The 19,905-nt window shown below is 42.6% G+C and overlaps 2 protein-coding genes across 4 annotated transcripts; both read left to right on the forward strand.

The window, feature by feature from the left end:
• The first annotated feature begins 6,833 nt into the window (after positions 1 to 6,833).
• LOC101835218 (GTPase IMAP family member 9) lies at positions 6,834 to 10,549 on the forward strand. The gene is made up of 2 exons (XM_013126038.3): positions 6,834 to 7,047; positions 8,489 to 10,549. The coding sequence occupies exon 2, from the start codon at positions 8,529 to 8,531 to the stop codon at positions 9,405 to 9,407; it is 879 nt and encodes a 292-aa protein (XP_012981492.1). The 5' UTR covers positions 6,834 to 7,047; positions 8,489 to 8,528; the 3' UTR covers positions 9,408 to 10,549.
• A 133-nt stretch (positions 10,550 to 10,682) lies between these two features.
• Positions 10,683 to 19,905, forward strand: Gimap4 (GTPase, IMAP family member 4). 3 transcript variants are annotated; one of them, XM_021223660.2, is made up of 3 exons: positions 10,683 to 11,746; positions 14,719 to 14,790; positions 18,188 to 19,905. In XM_021223660.2, the coding sequence occupies exons 1-3, from the start codon at positions 11,647 to 11,649 to the stop codon at positions 19,111 to 19,113; spliced, it is 1,098 nt and encodes a 365-aa protein (XP_021079319.1). In that variant the 5' UTR covers positions 10,683 to 11,646; the 3' UTR covers positions 19,114 to 19,905. The 3 variants fall into 3 exon arrangements, with proteins under 3 accessions (XP_021079319.1, XP_005087212.1, XP_012981488.1); XM_005087155.4 differs by lacking the exon at positions 10,683 to 11,746 and adding an exon at positions 12,975 to 13,117; XM_013126034.3 differs by lacking the exon at positions 10,683 to 11,746 and adding an exon at positions 13,651 to 14,592.

Here is a 19,905-nt window from a genome sequence, read left to right on the forward strand (position 1 = left end):
GTGTCTCATAGTCATGAAAAACCCTAAACCATTTAAAATCCCACATTCTATAAGTCTTTGAAAGGTTTGAAGAATATCCATCTCAAGTATGTCTCTATATATCTAGAAAATCTAACTAACCTAACTATAAGTTTTAACTATTATAGGTAAGTATCTATAATCTGTACTTAATTATACATTACATTTTTAAATGAGCTGTATAAACCCAATACCTAAACAAGATGAGAAATATACATATAACAAAATTGACCTTAAATTTGTATCAATAAACCAAAATTCATACCAATACAAAATATTCATTTCTATATCACATCCCTTTTTTTTCCTTTAAAAAGAGATTGGTTGTGATCCTTAACCATTTACAACCAACCCAATTTAAATGAAAACAAACATTTATAAACATTTTTTTGTGTGATTTTGGGTGTAGTTCTCTCCAAACTACTTCCTGCTGTTTGGGATGCTGTCATGGGGATCATGAGAAAACAGAAACCTGGGCCAAATCCTGGTTGTAGTAGTCTGTGTGGATGCATCGTCCTAGCTGTCTTGGATGTTGGATCTCCTGGGCCACTGTTTCAGGGGGTCTTGCTTGATCAAACCATATTAGTCTGGAAGGAATCCACAGCCTTTTATCTTTGTGGAAACAAAAACAAAACCTTTTTTCCAAAGTAACTTGTCCTTAGACATAAATTTTGAAGTCAAAGCATTTTCAAAATATATAAGTTGGATTAATTTAGCAGCATTTATAATCAAGTGTATTTTAGCAGCTGGTGCTCCTTCATTTGAACAATTCAAAGACAACACAATAGCATACAGTATCCAGACTGTGTATTTTCTGTCTTCACATGACTTTCTTATTACTCTATTTTTTAACTTCTATTTTATTTTTTATTTTCTTAAGACAGGGTTTTTCTGTGTTGAAGGGGTGAACTCCACAAAGCTATCCACCCATAAGGGTGGGGATAAGAAAACTTAGCACAGGTGAGGATAAAAGGAAGTGAAAAAAAAGTACTCTCTCTCTAGGGAGAGGGCCATGTTCCCAGAGCTTCTATCCCTGTTTATCTTGTAAGTATACTTAATAAAATATATTAGACCTCTTTTTCAGACAGCATTATTTCCATCTTCACTGTGTACTTTCGCCTGTCGTGGAATTCACTCTGTACACCAGGCTGGTCTTGAAATCGCAGAAATCTGCTTGCCTCTGCCTCTCTCCGCAAATCCTACTGTCGTGTACCTCTACAACAGGCTACTCTATTTTTTTCTCAATATGTTTTTATTTATATTAGAAGCATGAATATTTCACATGTCAGTCCCAGCTCCCTCTCCACCCCTCCTCCCTTGTCCCCTCACTAGCCCCCAGCCCCCCACCCAATCCCCACATCATTCCCCAGGGAGGGTGAGACCCTCCTTGGGGGATCTCTAAAGTTTGTCATTTCATCCTGGGCAGGACCTAGGCCCTTCCCCATGTGTCTCTCCCAAGCCTGCGTATATTTTGAACACATTGTAAATCCTTTGGAGGTTTTTCTTTATCTGAATCTATCTTTACTGTATATCTCTATCTTTTTTGGCCACATGTCTTTTATCTGCTAAACAACATTTCTAAAATTAAAGCCGACTGTTTTAGCCGCTGGCTTTCCAGCATGGCCACTTAAGCTTACCACCAACATTGAGAGCTGTGCTCACTGCATTGACTCTTGTGTCTTTATGAGTGAAAGCCAAATCTGCCATGCAGCATGCTAGCCATTGCTGCCACCAGCTTCTTGTACATATCATTTTTTTGTTTCGTAGCAGGGCCTCTTAAAAGAGCCCTGAGGGTTTTTTTTTTTTTTTTGCCGCTTTGCTGAAAACCTCCCTTAAAGGAGCCGCGTGAGTCTCTGCTTGTCTCTGGTGAAAACAGAGCCCACCCAAGAAAATGATTTACCAAGAAACTGTGCTTCGCTTTGTTCTTTTGTTTCTAAAATCCCCTTTTAAGCTTTTGTCAGGTTCTACATGGACATCCATGCCTCACGTTGCTGCCTCTATTTTGTAATGAGCACTTTTTCCTGCCAACTTGGTCCCACAGCTGTCTTCACTCGCACCTTTGGAAGTCGCACACTTGTACGTCCAGCTTATCCTAGTATTGTTATTTTCCTTCTCAGGTCTTTGATGATGTTGAAGACTAGACAATCACAGTAACATCCTCTCTTATCTTAGATAGACGAGATTTAGACTTTCTAGATTAGGACTGCTATCAGAGTAATCTCTGTCATGCCTTTACCCTGATACTGGACATGTATACTGGACATGTAGTATATATATCTATTGCTCAATGTTGCTCTTGCTGATAGTAGGCTTTAATTAGTGTATGTTTACCTTTCCTTTTCCTGGAGTATACTTGACCTTTGTTATCACTGTATATAGTTTTTGTATCAGGCTTAAAAACTTCTTCTTTAGACTAAAAGGGGAATTGTAGGCATCTGCTCTGTGAACCTGTAACAGTGGCTGCACCCCTTTGGGTGTGGTTTCAGGTGGATGGAAGCAGAAAGAGAGGTTTTGTGTGTTCTTTCTGGTGGGTCAGCGGATCCAGTAGGAAGATCAGGGAAACACTCCAGTGGTTCTTTGTATTTTTTCTGTGCAATTGTTCCCAATAAACACCTATTTATCATTTATCTTGAGTGGAGTCATATAATTACATCCTTTCCTTCAGAAGGATGTAAAAATCTTGCTACTATCAGCACAACACATTTCTCCCCCTGGCCACATAGAGTTCCTGTTTATTATTTTTCAACTATACTGTCTTCACAGATGGTGTTGGCAGCTTGTGTTAGACTGAACAGAATCATGTTTGAGCAAAAATGTCACACCCCAAACAGTCTCAGGCATCAAATGTAGATTTTGTTTTTCTTAAGTCAACAATACCCTAAAATTTAGCAAGAGGCAATGCTCACAATATCTATGATATTTCCCAGCCTTCATTCCACTAGATATCGTGGCCAGGACCCCAGCAAGATCTTGTTGTTCCTTGGACACATTACTGACGTTGCCTGGAGAGTGAACTGCGTGAGTATCTGAAAATCTGTCTTCTGGTGCACAGAGTTCGAGACTCATTTACATTTATCTGACTCATTTGAAGCTACTGCACATTCCCCCCTGCTGATTAGCAAGCCTGTTCCTCAACCCTATCAGTCACTGTGTCTCCAGGTTGTCAACCTTCTCATCTCCGTTGGCCACCATGTCCTCAGAATTTCACCACTTTCATTCCTATTGGCCACTGTATCTTCAGGAAGTTAACACCAAAGGGTTTACTAGATGCTGGGGCATCCACCACATACCTTTAGTATTTCTTTTGACAGTTTCTGCTCCTATCAGACCGCGAGTTCCTTGTGATGCTCCTAGTCACTGGCTACATTTTCTCTTCGACTTTGGGAATGGTGTCTGTATCTGTTAAATTTCAATGATACTTATAGTCACTAGCAACAACAACAGCAACAGCTTTATAGCTCTCCAGTGTCTCTCTTCCCTCTTGTCTTCTCTTTATATAAGTTATGGTCATCATAACTCTTTTGTCTTGATCATAGCTGTTGTTCCTTAGGCCTGAATTCTTGCTTCCCTTTACCCACCCTTCACTGAACCCAGAATCTGTCTATAAGTCTCCAGCGTAATGTGAAGTGATGTCTGTGTGTATGGCAGAGTAAAGCGCTCCAAAAATCAATCATTACTGCAAAAGTAAACAACAAAACCCAAGAACCTTGTATATTATGCATTGACTTATAGCAGCCCTGGGTGTAAAAATGGCAACTGAAGAAACACAGTAAGGACATTAAGTTTTGTGGTTAATTTACTTCACTTTCTACATTCAAAAATCGTCTGTAGCCTTAAAAACCAAACCAAACCAAAAAAAAATCAGACATACTCCATTATCTGTAATCACCATGAAAAACATCGCCTGGCTTCCTGTGAAGGGCAGCCAAATAAAGCTGGAGTTCCCTCAGAATTCCATTCTTAGAGAACTGACCTTGGATTCCTGGAAGTCTTGAGGTCCCTGGAAGACCCCGACAGAAAGGCTTGTCTTTGGTCTAACAGCTTTCCTGGCAGCAACAGTCTTTTCCTATGAATTATTTTTGAGAATGATTGCTTAATACCATGGATGAATGGGGCAGCAAATAACAAATATGTGAACATTTAAGAGGAAAAGCTATAAAGGGTTCTCCATGGAGACTTTGAGAAGTTTGACATATTCCTGGGAATCTAAAATGCCCAGGACAGACCTGGGCATGCCTCAAGATTTCACTCCTGCTTGATCTCGAGGCAGTACTTAGTATGATGGCCTCTGGCACCAGGCAGACTACTGGGTGATTGTAGCCTCCTCAGACCCAACAGTCCTGGGGTGGGGGCGCATCTGTGTCCCTTGCTGATTCAGGCCTATGTGGAGCCATTTTCTTTGGAGATGATTCTAAACTCTCTTTGTTATTCTTATAGCCTCCAATTGTTATTTTCCTCACTAGACACTGAACCCAGGGCTTTGGGCATGGTAAGCAAGCACTCTACCACTGAGCTAATCTTCAGCTCTTTTAATATTTATATTTTGAGACAGGGTCTCAATCACTAAGTTGACCAGGCTGACCTTGAACTCACTCTATCCTTTAAGCTGGATGAGCCTGTGAATTCTCCTGCTTTAGCCTCCCAAGTAGTTGAAATTATAGGCCCACACCATCAGGCTCTGATTTTGTTGATATTGTTGTTTTTTTATTTTCATTTTCATTTTAAAAACATTTTGTTTATTTATTTTTTTATTCATGTGAATGCATGCATGCCTGTATGCAAGACCCTGCAGAAGTCAGAAGAGGGTTCCAGGTGATTGTGTGGCATTTGATGTGGGTGCTGGGAACTGAATCTAGGCGCCCTGTAAGAGCAGCAAGTGCTCGTAAACACTGAGCCATTTATAATGCCCATGTTTTGTCTTGTTCTTTTAAAAGAGAAGCTTTAATTTCTTAGTAAAATTGAGAGGAAGACACACAGGTATCTTCCACGATGTCACAACCTTCCCTGTCATCAGTCTGCCCACCAGAGTGGTGCATTTGTTATCACTCAGCCTGTACAGCAGTATTAGACAATGTCTACAGCTGACATTCATTTCACGCTTGGTGTTGTACATTCTACAGGCTTGGACAACGCATAATGACATATATTCTCTAACACATCATCACACAGAATATTTTACTGCCCTAAAGGTCCCTGAGCAAAGCTCATGTGTGCCATCTCTCCAATTGCTGGCAACTATTGGTAATTCTACTATCTCTATAATTTCAGTTTTCCCATGGTGTTCATCAGGAAATATTTTTACTACTAAGCTTTGCTTAGTGATACACTTCTAAGCTTCTTGAAGATACTTTCATGATTGCTTCTTGCTTATTCTTTATGTTTGGATAATGTCCCATTGTTTGGATGTACTCAACTTGCTCATTCACTCACCTGCTGGAGGGTATCTTAGTTGCTTTTATAAAGCTGAAACAGACCTTCACATGTGGGGTTTTATAAGATTATCATTTTTAATTCTTTTGTGTAAATGTCAAGTTATGCAATTTCAGGATCATACGGAAGAATGTATTTAATTTTGTAAGATGCGGGCAGCCTGTCTTCTGAAGTGGCTTGCCCCTCTGCATTCCTATCAGTAACCAATGAAGGTTCCCACTGATCCAACATTTGATACCATCAGTGTCCTGAAGTTTGACTCTTCTGGCAGGTGTATGGATAGTGGTGTCTTGATATTTCATGTTTCCATGAGGACATGTGATGGTGTCTTCCCATACATAACAGTTGCCATCTGAATAATCCTGTGTGAGGTTGTGCCAAGGTCTCTGTCCTGTTTTTACTGGGTTTTCTTATTATTGGACTTAGGAATTATTTATATATGGTTCTGGCACAAACTCAGAACCATAGGTTAACATTCTTCTGTGTTCTCTTGAACATAGGACAAAGAAATAAACCCATGCAGTTATAGCCATCTGATTTTCAACAAAGGTGCTAGAGACATGTGTTGGAGAACAGGCAGCCTCTTTAGCAAATGATGCTGGGGAAATAGTATCACATGCAGAGGATAGAGACAAGGTCCATATCTCTCACCTCACACAAAAATTAATTAAAAATGGATAGAAACTTTTGTGTAAGGTCTGAAAGTTTAACATTAGTAGACAGAACATATGGAAAATAGTTGAAGAGCTAGGCCTCTCTGTATAATCAGTATTACCCTGGACATGAACCAAAACATGGGTTTGAAGCCTGGTGTGGCACATTATTGTGATTGGTTTTCATGTCCACTTGCCTGGAATTAGAGCTACCAGAATAGGGAGCCACACATGAAAAACTGTCCTGACTGCCTTGCCAATTGTGAGCTATGGGCAACAGCTTCTGGTGGCAGCCAGGGTAGAATGGGTGTGGCAAAGGAAAACCACGCCCCTTTGCTTCCTAGGCCTCCTCCTGATGCAATTGATTTGTCTTGCTGCTGCTGATTCCTTCACTCGTATCAGAACCAGCATTTTCAAGTTTGCACTGTGGGCTACGGACCAGTGGCTCTTCAGGGAGATTTGGTGCCCTGACACCAGATTGGAACCACTGAGACACCCTGCCTTGTGCCTTGAGTACCTAATAGTTGCTGTACCCTCCCCCCAAGTGAGAGATAGCTATTGTGAGACTGCTCCAACAGTGAGGTACTCAGCCTCAAGGACCTGGTAACTACAAGGTTCTCATCTTTGAAATCAAGGTCATCCTCAGTACGTTAGTGAGTTCAAGACTAGCTTGGGCTACCTAAACTGTATCTAAAAAACAAAAACCAACCCAAAGCAATTTTTTAAAAAGGATTTTGAAATTTGGGGCTTTATAGCAGACACACAGACAAAGCTGAAGCACACACTAAGTTAGAGGACATTTCCGTTTCTTTAAAGGCAAACAGTCTCTTCATTGGCTCCACCCATAGAACTTCCTGACTGATTGGATTGGAATGCACGGTTTTGCTTCATAGTTGAGCAGAAGCACTGCCTCAAAGAGGTCCCTCATCACTTCCTGAAGAAGAAGGTGAGTCCCTCTCTGGGAAGAAGCCTAGAGGAAGGGAGCTGTGAGAGTCAGGAGGAGGATGGGAAATCTGTGGGGTTAGAGGTATCCTGCCTGCAGCTCCACAGGGAGGGCGATGGTGGTAGGAGTGGTGGAGGGTAAGGGGTATAAGGACATGAATTAGCATGCTACAGTGTACACACACACACACACACACACACACACACACACACACACACACACACACACACGGTGTAGCCTGGTGCTCTTCACAGAAAGTTCTGTGTCTCCAAGCTGGGAGACAACTCAGATCATCTGAGTCATTTTCTTTCCTCAGAAAGTCTGACGACTCTCTCTTAGTTACCCAGGTCATCCTGGGCAGAGAAGGGTTAGAATTCAGTGTGCTGACTCCTCCCCACTGTACAACAGACAGATGTGTATGTGCAGCTGTGTGACTGTGGGGTAGAGTGGAGGGGTCTATCGAAACCGGTTTAGCCGCCCTGAGGGCACAACATAGGACGACACTGCAGTCGCCTGTGGCTCAGCTCCCCTGTTTTGCTCCCTGCCCCCCTGTTTCCTTTATTACTCTATTTCTGGAGCATCTGTATCACCACCTTGAAATCTGAAGCGGTGATCCCTCCAGCAGTTCTTTCTTGTTTGGGATTGTTTTAACTGTCCGATTTTGTTGTTGTTGTTTGTTTTGCTTTTGTTTTCTTTCCTTTGTGTGTGTTTCTTTTTTATTAACATGTAGGTGAACATATTTGTGTCTTCAATGACACGCATTAAACTGTGTATTGGTAAAATCAGGGGCGTGAGCTGTTTCCACTTTCTTACTGTTTCTTTGTGTTTTCAGACTTAGAATGTTTCTCCTAGTTGTTGGACATTATAGTCATTCCAGTACATGCTCTTGTCTGGGCTTTCAGGTCCTTGGCAGAGCAGAGACTTGGGTGCGCTCACCTCAGACCTTACATTGGGCATGGCACTTGTTCCTATATTGGCATGTAGGCTGTTAGCAGGACTAGAAATATCTAAGTTATCACGAACAGTTTAAATGGCATCCAGATTATCAGGGATTAAAAGTATGCTGAGGGGCGGGTGGTCTGCTCAGCATATAAAGGCGCTTCCTGGGCAAACCTGGCAACTGTTGATCAATGCCCAGAACCCACACAAAGGTGGAAAGAGAGAACCGACCTCACAAAGACATCCTCTGACTTCTATAGGAACACAGTGACATGCTCTTGTCATTGGGATTTCCCTGCAGAATCACATGGCGTGGCATTCTTCTGTGGAGGAACTGTTTAATTTCTTTATTTCTTCCACTGTAGTGTTTCATCTTTCAGTCTCCATGGGGATACATAAAGATAACAGAACATCGGAAAATTTTAGAGAAGGAAGGGGAAAAGAAAGGATTGGAGCAGTTCCCATTTATCTAATAGGCAATTTCTATCTCTCTCTCTTCCTTAAGGTCTGAGCATTCCTGATCTTGAGAGTCGACTTGCCTCAGCATGGCTGCCCTTGAAAACACTGAGGTGAGGATCATTTTGGTAGGGAAAACTGGACACGGAAAGAGTGCCACAGCAAACACCATCCTTGGGAGACACCAATTTGAGTCTAAGATTTCTGCCCATGCTGTTACCAAGACCTGCCAGAAAGCATCCCGGGAATGGAAAGGGAGAAACCTTATTGTAGTCGACACTCCTGGGCTCTTTGACACCAAGGAGACCACGAAAACCACATGTTCAGAAATCAGCCGCTGTGTCCTCTACTCCTGCCCTGGGCCTCACGCCATCATCCTTGTTATGCAGCTGAACCGCTTCACGGACGAAGAGCAGAAAACTGTTGATCTGATCAAGGGCCTTTTTGGGGAGGCAGCAATGAGGTACATGATCGTCTTGTTCACTCGAAAAGAGGACCTTGAGGACCAGAGCCTTGATGACTTTCTAGGCCAAACAGATTGCAAGTTACATAATACTATCTTGCAGTGTGGGAAACGCTACCTTGCCTTTAATAACAAAGCAGGAAAAGCTGAGCAAGAGGAGCAAGTACAGCAGTTGGTAGAACTGATAGAAAAAATGGTGGACAGAAATGGAGGGTCTTACTTTTCTGAAAAGATATATGAGGACGTAGATAGAAGACTGAAACAGTGTCAAAGGGATCTGGAGGAAACTTATACTCAACAACTCAGTGTTGAAATCAAAAGCATAGAAAATATACATGCTAATAAATCAGAGAAAGAAAAGAAGATGCTCATTGATTCTGCAAAGAGAAATTATGACGAAAAAATGAGAAATCTGAAGGAAGTGGCGGAAGAGAGTATATTTGAATACATTTTCAAAAAGATAAGTGAGATGCTTTTGAAACTTTGGGACAAGTTGGGATTGTGATGTAGATGTCATTCTTTTATTATTGACATTTGTTCTTTGACAATCTCATACAAACATCATATAATGTGTTCTCATTATATTCATGCCTTTTTGTTTTGGTATGCTCTTTGCTTTGTGATCCACTGAGTTTAACTATGTTCATGTGTGTGACAACAGGTTTAGAGCAATTTGCTAGAGAATTGTGGGCCACCAGGAAGAACACAGCGAATGACAATGACTCTTCCTCTCCCAGAATTCATCAGCAGTTACTAGTTCAGCAGGGTGGAGTAGGTTCCCATGAGTAGTACCTCCTCTATCCAGGCCTAGAGGTGCTGTGAGCTCATGATTGCCATTACTGCTTCCTGAATGCACAGACACACACACACACAGCCTCAGAGTTTCACTACAGGTGACAGAGCAGACTCAGATGACTATGTGGAATGAACCCTGAGTATCGGGATGTACAAGTCTTTTGTGAAATATTCTAATCTTCAGGGGGAAAAAAGACTTCCCACCATCTTCCTGGAAGAAGATGACGTGCAGTTCTCTGAATTAGGGGGAGGGAGGAGACTATAGGGCCCACTGTTTCTACTAACCCCAACTTCATCCTGTAGTAACCTAGTTCTTCCTAGCTGACATTTCTGAACAGCCTTTATGTTTCAGCCTCCATCTCTACCCACCTCCAGCTGTTCTGAGTTTGTGTGGGAAGTCAGTGGTCTGTCCAGTGTACTCTCACCTTTTCCTGTCTTCCAGGTATTTGGTCAAGTATCTCATCATGCCTAATGAGTTTACTTTCATTCCCTCCATAGCCCTGCGATCCCTTTAGCGGGTGTGTTGGATGTGAGGCGGCTGCCTGTGGTGTATAATAGGTGCTAGACCACAGTACTGTTCTGTAATTGACTTTCCATAAGCCAAGTTATCTTGACTTCAAAATTTCTGATGTGTTGTTAAATGGAAATGGAACACAGCAGAACAAAATGCACAAAATACTTTCACGTAGTTACAAAGACACTCCCCCCCCCATGGCCATTCCTGCATTCCCAAGGATATTTTAAATAAACATTGGTTCAAAATAACTAATAATAAAAATATTCTGATGAGATCGGGCGCGTTCAGGGTGGTATCGCCGTAGACAATAAAAATATTCTGATTTTTTGTTTTTATTAATGGACTTTGTTACTCTGGTTACTCCTTTCACCTTCACTTTTCCCCCTCCAACTCTTCCTACTCCCTCTTCTTCCCTACAAAACTTTTCCCCTCAAATTTATGACATTTTGTTTTGCTTTATCTCTCACGAATTTGTGGGTTGTACATTAGAGGCTGGTGAGTTCAGCAGCGGGAACACAGCTGGAGACTATGCTCCCCCACTCCCGCTATTTCCAGAGTCTGCAAGGGAAGTGATGGCAGCAATGGTCTTTCCCAGCTGTGAGCTTCATGCAGACCATTTTAAATTTTTTTATATGGATGGGTGTTTGCCTACATGCATCTGTGTGCTTGGAACCCACAGATGCCTTGGAACTGGAGTTAGAGATGGTTGTGAGCCACCACGTGGTTGCTGGCAATCCATCCTGGGTCCTGAGAAAGAGCAGCCAGTGATTTTAAGTACTTGGTCCATCACCCCAGGGCAATTTTGACAATGTTTTTAATGAGTTTGTTAAGTGTTTCAATAGAAGTTTTGAGCTTTTAAAACTCTGTAACAATGATTCTAGGAAGAAACACTGTACATACACCACACCCACTCAGGACTGAACTGTGAGTGGCCATAACTGGGTCCTTCCTCCAGGTGGAAGGCAGAGAAAAGTTCTTCTTGGCCAATATCATCAGTCCAAAGTGATGCTCAGGGAGATCTAGTACATCGAGATCTCCCTGACATGTTTTCTCAACCTCCTCCCCACAGCCTGTTTTTGTACCATCCCACGTTAATGGCAGGATACATGGTCCCTCCATCTTAACCTTTCTACTCTATAAAATGACCACAACTCATGTGATGAGTAAGACAAAAGGAGAAGGAGAGGGGACAGGAAATGTTTGTGGCTGGTGAAGGGAGGATGCGTTTTAGGGCACAGACATATTTAGCATCAACTGTCTTACTCTCATAAGAGGGGTTCTGGGAAATGGGCTGACAACAACTACTGAGTCTACAAATTCTCAAAAAAAACTGCAATGAAAAAAATCACCCTCTGGCCCCTTTGCTGCAAACCTTCAAATGAGGTAAACCGAAGACTTGTGTACGTATGAGAAGGGAATCCAGAGAAGAAAAATGTCAGTTTCGTATCTGGACATTCCTGCTCCCAGTGTCCCAACTGCAGAAGGCAACACATTCGTGGGACCCTTCAGGGCACAGTGCAGCACATGGAAAGGTGAGAGGAACGTTTAGAAGGCCTGTGGTGAAGAATTGATTTTGTCAGGGGCTGTCTCAGCACCACCTGGTTGCTTGGTGATTCTGAGCCTCATTACCAGAATTCATGGGTGAACCTGGGGGCGGGGCGGGGGGCAAGATCACTGAATAAATAGACTTTCCTGGAGTTGGCAATGTTTGTTAATCTGACTCACTAGCTTCCCCCCACACATCACTCTTGTTCTTTGTGCAAGGGATACAAAACCCAAGCTTTTCCTGTTGACATCTGCCCATGTAATTTCCCAGAACTGGTGGTCTCTTGGGTTTATAAAACAGGCAGATGTCAATTACACGATAACAATAGTGTGGAGATGTGAGGTTCTTCCGCTGTATATGTGGGGCGATTGAGCAGAATTTGAAAGGAGACTGTTCTAAGTTGAAGAGGTATGCATGGACCCTAAAACACCCACCAAAAAAGGGTGGTCTTGAATAAATCAACAAGAAGAAATAAAAAGAAATCCCTCAGGAATCAGTCACAAACTAGACAGAATAAGAGAGAAAGGGAAAGAACAGATTGGACAAAGAGAAAACTGGTAGCAGAATAATAATTTTTTCATCGTTAGAGACATTTATACATTCCTATAATGTATTTTGATCAATGCCACCCTCATTCCCCCCCCTTCTAATTCCTTCTCTAGCTTTCTCTTTTCCCTCCCAACTTCATGTCTCCTCTCTCCCCCCCCCAGTGAAATGGCCTTGGCATATCCAGCAAGTATTGTTCCACTGTGGATACCCACTGCCTCCAATGTTTCCATCCCCTTTTCTGTAGAGATACCTGGGCTTTGAGGGAAGGAGGTATGATATAGATTCCCCCATTGAAATCCAACCACATCATTAATTATCTGAAGTATAAATTATCTGAATATCCCAATTAAAAGTAGATTCTACTGCATGCTACTGACGAGGAGTCCCCCCCTGCCATTTCTTAAAGAAGTAAGCACACAGGAGAGTCAATATAACTCCAACCAAGTCATTGTCATTCATATTTACAGAAACAAGAGCAGACTGCCCATTATTTATTAGGATGGATCATATTGTAGTCAACAAAAGTCTCAGTGATGAGAAAAGTGACTAAAACCATGAAATACTTTATTTCTCATTTAATTTATCACATCCTGAGTACCTAGTAGCTACCAGGGCCCCATGGGTTCCATATTAGATGGCACAGAACAGCAGGACTATAGAAAGTTCTGCAGTGCAGCTAGCTAGGAAGATGGGTGGGTCTTTGTATGCTCCTGTTTCCACAGTTCCTCCCCCAAGCTTCCTCTCTGCTACTCTCTCTTCTGGTTTTAGCATTGTTAACCAGAGAAGACCACAGGACCCAGATTTTCAGGTAAGAATAGAAGTAGAGTGTGGGAGTGTTGAATTTTGTGAGGAGGGGGCTGCTCTGTTGGCTGTGTCTGGTAAACCCCCAGGCATATCTGCTCTTTGTACTTATTGGTTCCTGTTTCCTGTCTGCTAATTTTAGGCTGTAATCCTTATTGAAGGCGAACCCTACAAATTCATGTATGCTTCAGGGTCCATTGCTGCAAAGATCCTTTCTTTTTGGAGAAAGTGTTCCTTCACTAGTCAAAACAAGTGTAACTTGACTCTTCCAGGAAGAGAGTGAATGAATTAGATTGGTGGGAGCAGGAGGGGAGAAGGTAAGGTTGAGGGGTCGCTAGCAGGCACAGCTTGGCATGTGCCTTCCTCCAAGCTGGCAAACAGGTCAGGGTCCTCACCTGCTGTTATTGTTTTTCCTTCAAACTGCTCCCTAGTAAACCTGCCTTTTGGGGAACCATTCTTTCCTGGTTTCATGGAAGAGCTGAGCTCCCTGCAGGGCAGTCTATGTGGGGAGGTCTAAGTTACACTCATTGTGACTACAGGAGTGGATGTTGTTCTTAGGCTGAGGGAGGAGGACTTAGTCAGCGAAATCAGCACCTACAGAAGCACAGTGCTAGTTTTATATATGAGTTGGGTCTAAAGACACCCCTGCCCCCAAGTCTTGAGAAATGTTCCATTGCTGCCTCTGAGTCTCCTGCTAATCGTCAATATCAACTCTGTTAAGAGCCGATGCTATATGAAAGTTTGTGGTTTCCCTTTCTAATTTATGAGAAGCTTGTCTTCTACCCACCTAGCCTTCGGACATAAAGAAATGAGCCTCTGTCAAAAGAGGCATCTGGCTTTCTTCTTCCCACTTATAATTGATGGATCTCTGTGTGGGGACTCTGTTCTTAACCAGGAACGTTCCAGCCTGTCCAGAGTACTCAAAAACGTTCATGGTAGTAGGTAGAGGAAGCATTCAAAATGAAGCAACCATCTTTTCCGTGTCTGTGTATTGGTTAACAGGGCAGGGACTGCTGTATACACAGGGAGGTAAAGAACTTAGGAAGTCAATTTGCTCAGCTAGTAAACTGAGACCCAGCTTTTGTCCGGAACTGTGCCTGTCCCCAGGAAGTTTACTGTCATCAAGTCTAAGAGGATACAGTAAATGCTAGAGAATAACTTCATGTTGCAACCATTTCCTTGATGAAAAAAAATGCAGCTGGGCAGTTACAGCAAGCACAAGTGGCCTTGAAAGCTGGCTTCTCTGTTTGGTGCTGCTGCAGGAAGGGTTAGATAGGTCCTCTCAGGAAGTAGTGGGCTGCAGCAGTGGACCCAGGAAGAGGGAGTTCCAAAAAAAGCCTAGGAGATGAAAGGACCTGGGAACGCAGGGGAGGTCAGTGTCTTCAGAGAGGGATGACCATGCAGGGACTACTGGATCATCCCAATAGTCCAAACCATCTTCTACAGAGAAACAACAGCCACCAGGGAATTCAAGCAAGAAAAGTAAAATTCAATTCTAGTTCTTCCTTAAAATATTTTTATTTTATGTGTGTTAAGTGCTTTGTTTTCATGTATATGTACACGTATACCTATATGTACCATGTGCTATGGCTGTTTCGTTATCTGCAGGGACTCAAGCTACAATGGCAGACCAGTACCATGGTGTGGGGTCCACAACCAGAAAGTCAAAGACCAGCTATGGTGAGAGGAGTGGTGGGGAGGTTGGGGGTTGGGGGTGTGGGTAGCTGAACTGCAGAAGAAGTGGAAAGGCAGGCAGGGAGGGGTGTAGTCCCTTCTGTCTTGACTATCCGTCTTCACTTGAGCAGGAGAAAAACAATTTCTGCGTGCTGTCCTCATATCTCTCTTCATTTCTCTGATCTCCCACTTCTCTCGACTCTCTTCATGATCTCTTTGTAGGGCATGTCCATTGGGCTAAGCAGGAGAAACCAAATGGCTTGTCACTGGTTCAGGTCTTGGCCCAACCAAATGGCTTGTCACTGGTTCAGGTCTTGGCCCAGCCCTCTCTTCCCTTTGTTTCTTTTTCTCTCTTTAGTTTTTTTTTGACACAGCTTTCACTCTGTGGCCCAGGCCAGCTTGGAGCTTGTGACAGCCATCCTGCTTCTGCCTCCTCAGCGTTGGGTGAGAGGTGTTCGTGAACCACCATGCCTCACTTCAGCACAGCCTCTTACTGCCTCCCCCTACAATGTGAACATAGCAGAAAGACTGCCTGTGGCCTCCTTGATTGTGGTTTCTCTAGTGATGTCTTTGTCTATTCCTGAAAGGGGATTGTAGCAGAGTTTTCTTGTCCTGCCAAGTCCCGCTGCCTCTTCCAACCCAAAATGCACACACAAAGACTTATATTAATTATCAAATTGTTGGTCAATGACTAGGGCTTCTTATTGGCTAGCTCTGTTTTAATTATTAACCCATTTCTATTACTCTAACTATTTCCATATGGTCTTGTCTTACTGGAAAAGGGTCCAGACCTGTTATTCCTTTGGCAGCCTACATGGCTACTCTGTGGCAGGCTTACTCTGTCTACCTTTTCCAGAATTTTCCTCGTCCTGTTGCTACCTGTCTTCCTGCCTCATTGACCAGACAGTGTTTTATTCATCAACCAATAAGAGAAACATATATACAGAAAGACTTCCCCCATTAGAGGATTGGGAGAAAACAGTGTGGAGGCAGTTGATCCTCCATCTGGGTCACTGATCCCAGTGTCCCCGTTCTAAGGAATCAGTGTTTCACTGAACACTACAACTCCTCTGCCCACCATGTTAGTTGAGATTCTTCTGGTTTATCAAACTACCTTACAATGTAGTAGCTTAAAACAGAAGCCATTTCTTTGACTCCAGATGCTGTGAGTTATGCATTCCTGTGGTCTGTATCACATCTGTGAAAGTTGGCTAATCACTCAGGAACCTATGACAAGCTAGTGGTTCCCTGTCAGAGACCCAATAGACCCACAGATGTGCCATTCATGTACCTTTGCAAGCTAGTGGTTCCCTGTCGGAGACTGGATAGGCTCACACATGTGTCACTCATGTACCTTGGCAAGCTAGTGGTTCTCTGTCAGGGTCTTGACAGACTGGCAGATGCGTGTACTTCAGGGCTTCTTAAATTTTTGTCTTCCCTGCTGCTTTTTCCTCAAATAATGTTTATGTGACCCTAAGTACATAGGTATATAAAATGGTCAAACATAAGAAATTTGAAATTAATTTTTGGTATATATACACATATAATCTACCATTTCTTAAAGATTAAAACATATTTGCCCTTATGTTCATATTGTGAGGAATTTCAGTTAGATAGGATAAATACATTCTGGAGACCTGTTATATAACATAGTGAGCATACTTAATTACATTATTAACAGTTGATAAAAAGTAGATTTTAAGTGTTTTCACCACAAAATGTAGTTATATGAGCAATAGAAATGTTAAATATTGTGAGTATCTCTTTAAGGCACAGTATTATACACTATAACTATGTACAAGTTGTGTTTAACAGCTAGCCCTTGACAACACTGAAGAAGTATATGACATGTTCAAAGAAATAAAATAAGAAAACTAAAGTTATTGAATTCATTGTTGTTTTTCTTCAATTTCAAAAATGCATAATTGCACACTAGTGAGGTGGATATGCTTGCTTTGGCTATGTAAATCTGGACTGAATATTTGATTTTGCAGAATAGAGTGTCTAGAACATTTTTCAGGATTGGCTGGCATTTAATTTTACAATAATCAATTGTAAGAATGCCATTCACTAAGTGCATAATACAAAGCAGCAATAGTCTCAAATCTGAGTCAAGAAATTTTGGGAAGTATTTATTGGTGTTGCATGGTATAAGCAAGGCAAAATGTTGGTGTTGCATGGTATGAGCAAGGCAAAGTGTTCATGTTGTTTGGTCAGAACCAAGGTTACTGGTTCATCACAAAACACTGGGAAGGCTGTCAGAGACATTCCAAATTCATTACACCTTTGATTTTGAAATATTTTTTAGTCATTATGCATTCAGAATCCTTTACTGTTGTTAACTTTTTCTCCTCCTCCTCCTCCTCCTTATGTTCAGTTTTATGGTCCCACAGGGGGGTTATAGCCAGTGGTTTAAGAAACTTTGGTGTAGTCAACTAGCTCTTGGGCAGGCCACAGTGGTGGGGATCTCACCCCAGGTGTCCTCACATGCAGCTGCAGAGAGGCCAGAGGAGCATGCAGGCTATGCTGCTTAAAGGCTCTTGGAAGTTTTGCATGCTGGTCCTCCAGAGCATGTCATAGTGTCCTACAGATCCAGACCCACAGGCTACATTTTACTGGAAAGAGCTGAAAATCTACATCCTGAAGAGGAAGGGATTCAGGGACGGGATCACACCTATCAGCACTGGCTAATTATGGCACAGGAGTTAAGACCAGTGCCTTTTCCCATTCTTCCTTCCTATGACCAAGAAAACAATGCCCACAAGAAAGAACCTTTCAAATGGGGCACTCCACTGTGAAGCTAAGTAAATACTAATGGGAACTACTCTCACATCTTTTCTTAGATCATCTCAGACAGTGTTCTCAGTCATTTCATTTCTTTCATCCTGGGATTCTAGTTCCCAAGCATGGGGAACTACCTCAAAGCTTGGACATCCCCCTACTTGGCTCTCAGTCGGAAGAAGAAAGAGTCATTTTTAAGTATAAACCAGAAAAATTACATCCTTCCCTGCAGATGCCCCAAACTCATACTTTGTGTTCTGCCCTGGATTCCATTAGTGGGACAGCTGTCAGAAGCAGCTCACAGTTCTCTTCTGAAACTCTTATTTCTTCCTCTGCGGGCTTGGAAGCCACAAAGGGTCAGAATGAGGAGCTCAAAAGAATATTGAAAAGAGGCAGTGAAGAAAAGAGATCAAGGGAGGTACTTGGTGTACCTCCTTGATGTCAAGTCCTTCAAGATGGCCTTTTAGACCCAGAGGCTGTTTGTAGACCCTGGGAGGGCAGAGGTGACAACAAGGGGAAACCCCACAAGCAGCAAGAGAGCAGGCAATGGATGGTGGGACTTTATGTGCTTACCTGTTGGGGGCTGAGTCTAACACTTGGTTTTGTTTCCTTGATGTTCTAGAGCTTGGAAGCAAAGACCAGGGAAATTCTCAACTGAGAATTGTCTTACTGGGAAAAACTGGAGCAGGAAAGAGTGCCACAGGGAACAGCATCCTTGGAGAGAAAGTCTTTCATTCTGGCATTTGTGCCAAATCTATTACCAAGGTCTGCGAGAAAAGAGTGAGTACTTGGGGTGGGAGAGAGCTCGTTGTCGTGGACACGCCCGGTGTTTTTGACACTGAGGTATCAGATGTTGACACAAGAAAAGAGATTGCTCGCTGTGTTGCCCTGACCTCCCCAGGGCCTCATGCTCTGCTCCTGGTGGTCCCATTGGGGCGCTACAGTGTGGAAGATCATAAGGCTACACAGAAGATTCTGAGCATGTTTGGAAAGAAGGCTAGAAGATTCATGATTCTCTTGCTCACCAGGAAGGATGACTTGGAAGATGCTGATATCCATGAATACTTAGAGAATGCTCCAGGCATTCAGGAGCTGGTCGGTAAGTTTGAGGATCGCTACTGTTTGTTCAACAACAAAGCATCGGGAGTGGAGCAGGAGGACCAGAGGACACAGCTGTTGGCCTTGGTCCAGAGCATGGTGATGGAAAATGGTGAAAAATGCTTTACCAACAAGATGTACAGAAGTGCCGAGGAAGAAATTCAGAAACAAACCCAGGAGAAGCAAGAATGGTACAGAGAGCAGTTGGAGAGAGATCGCGCACGGATAAGAGAGGAGTATGAAGAACAGATTAGAGACCTGAAAGATCAGCTGGAGAGGGAAAAGAGAAAGGCACAAATGGAGAATGAATTCTACAGAACAGAAGCTTTCTATGCAGAGAGACAGCAAAATGCCAGGAGGGAAGTTGAGAACCAAAACACAATACTTGAAGTAATCCTAAAAGTATGGGAGGTTGCTCGCTTTATCATCAATCACTTTATGCAAGACTAATAGACCTAGTCAGTAAGACTAGACCTCATCTCCATTTTCTGCATCTTTTTCCTGATAACTCTGCCCTACAGGACTCACTCCTCAATATTCAAATGCTCTAGTTTCTGTCTTCCAGAACTAAAGAATGAAGTAAAGGTCACTTTTGGCAGTTGGTAGATGTTCAATTGACTTAACAAAAACTGACCAATTCTGAATTTGTGGAACTACAAAGAAGAATGTATTAATGCTTGCCACCCTTGTGCTCTTCCTCAGAGAACCCCCCCCAGGAGCCTCTAGAAGATGACTGTAAGATGTGCCCACTTGTCCTCTTCTGAATTCTTGACAATAATCTTCACCTGCGACTTCTATACAATGCTGCCCATTTTTTGGACAACAGTCTTCTGTGTTTTATTAGGAAGTTCAATTCTTTGCAAGAGGCAATCTTTGGGCAGGAGTAGATGACTGTACAGTTCTCAATTAATTTTGGTTTGTTTAATTACATGTTCATGAATGGCCTCAAATTGTTCCCTGTCTGCCCTTTGAAGCAAAGCAGATCTCATAAGTCAACTAATCCAGGATGAGCACTAATTAGTATTTTAATAGACAGTACTACAGTGTTTAGTTATGTTTAGGTGTACCTCTAGAAGCTCTCTGTCAACCTTTTAACCAGTTTGATAAAGTCTGTTCTCTTCTTGAGAAATTATCTGGCTGCTCCAACCCCACCCTGCACCCCAATACATCCAGCTTGTACCGCTTCTGCCCCATCCAGCTAATTTGCTTATTATTGTTATAATAAACTTTTCTGTTGCCTCA

Source organism: Mesocricetus auratus, unplaced genomic scaffold (assembly GCF_017639785.1).
Source record: "Mesocricetus auratus isolate SY011 unplaced genomic scaffold, BCM_Maur_2.0 Super-Scaffold_100125, whole genome shotgun sequence".
NCBI lineage: Eukaryota > Metazoa > Chordata > Mammalia > Rodentia > Cricetidae > Mesocricetus > Mesocricetus auratus.

Coding starts and splice junctions, on each gene's coding strand:
- LOC101835218 (XM_013126038.3), top strand. CDS start 8,529: ATGGCTGCCCTTGAAAACACTGAGGTGAGGATCATTTTGGTAGGGAAA.
- Gimap4 (XM_021223660.2), top strand. CDS start 11,647: ATGTCAGTTTCGTATCTGGACATTCCTGCTCCCAGTGTCCCAACTGCA. Junction 11,747..14,718: donor ACAGTGCAGCACATGGAAAG/GTGAGAGGAACG, acceptor CGTTATCTGCAG/GGACTCAAGCTACAATGGCA. Junction 14,791..18,187: donor AAAGTCAAAGACCAGCTATG/GTGAGAGGAGTG, acceptor TTGATGTTCTAG/AGCTTGGAAGCAAAGACCAG.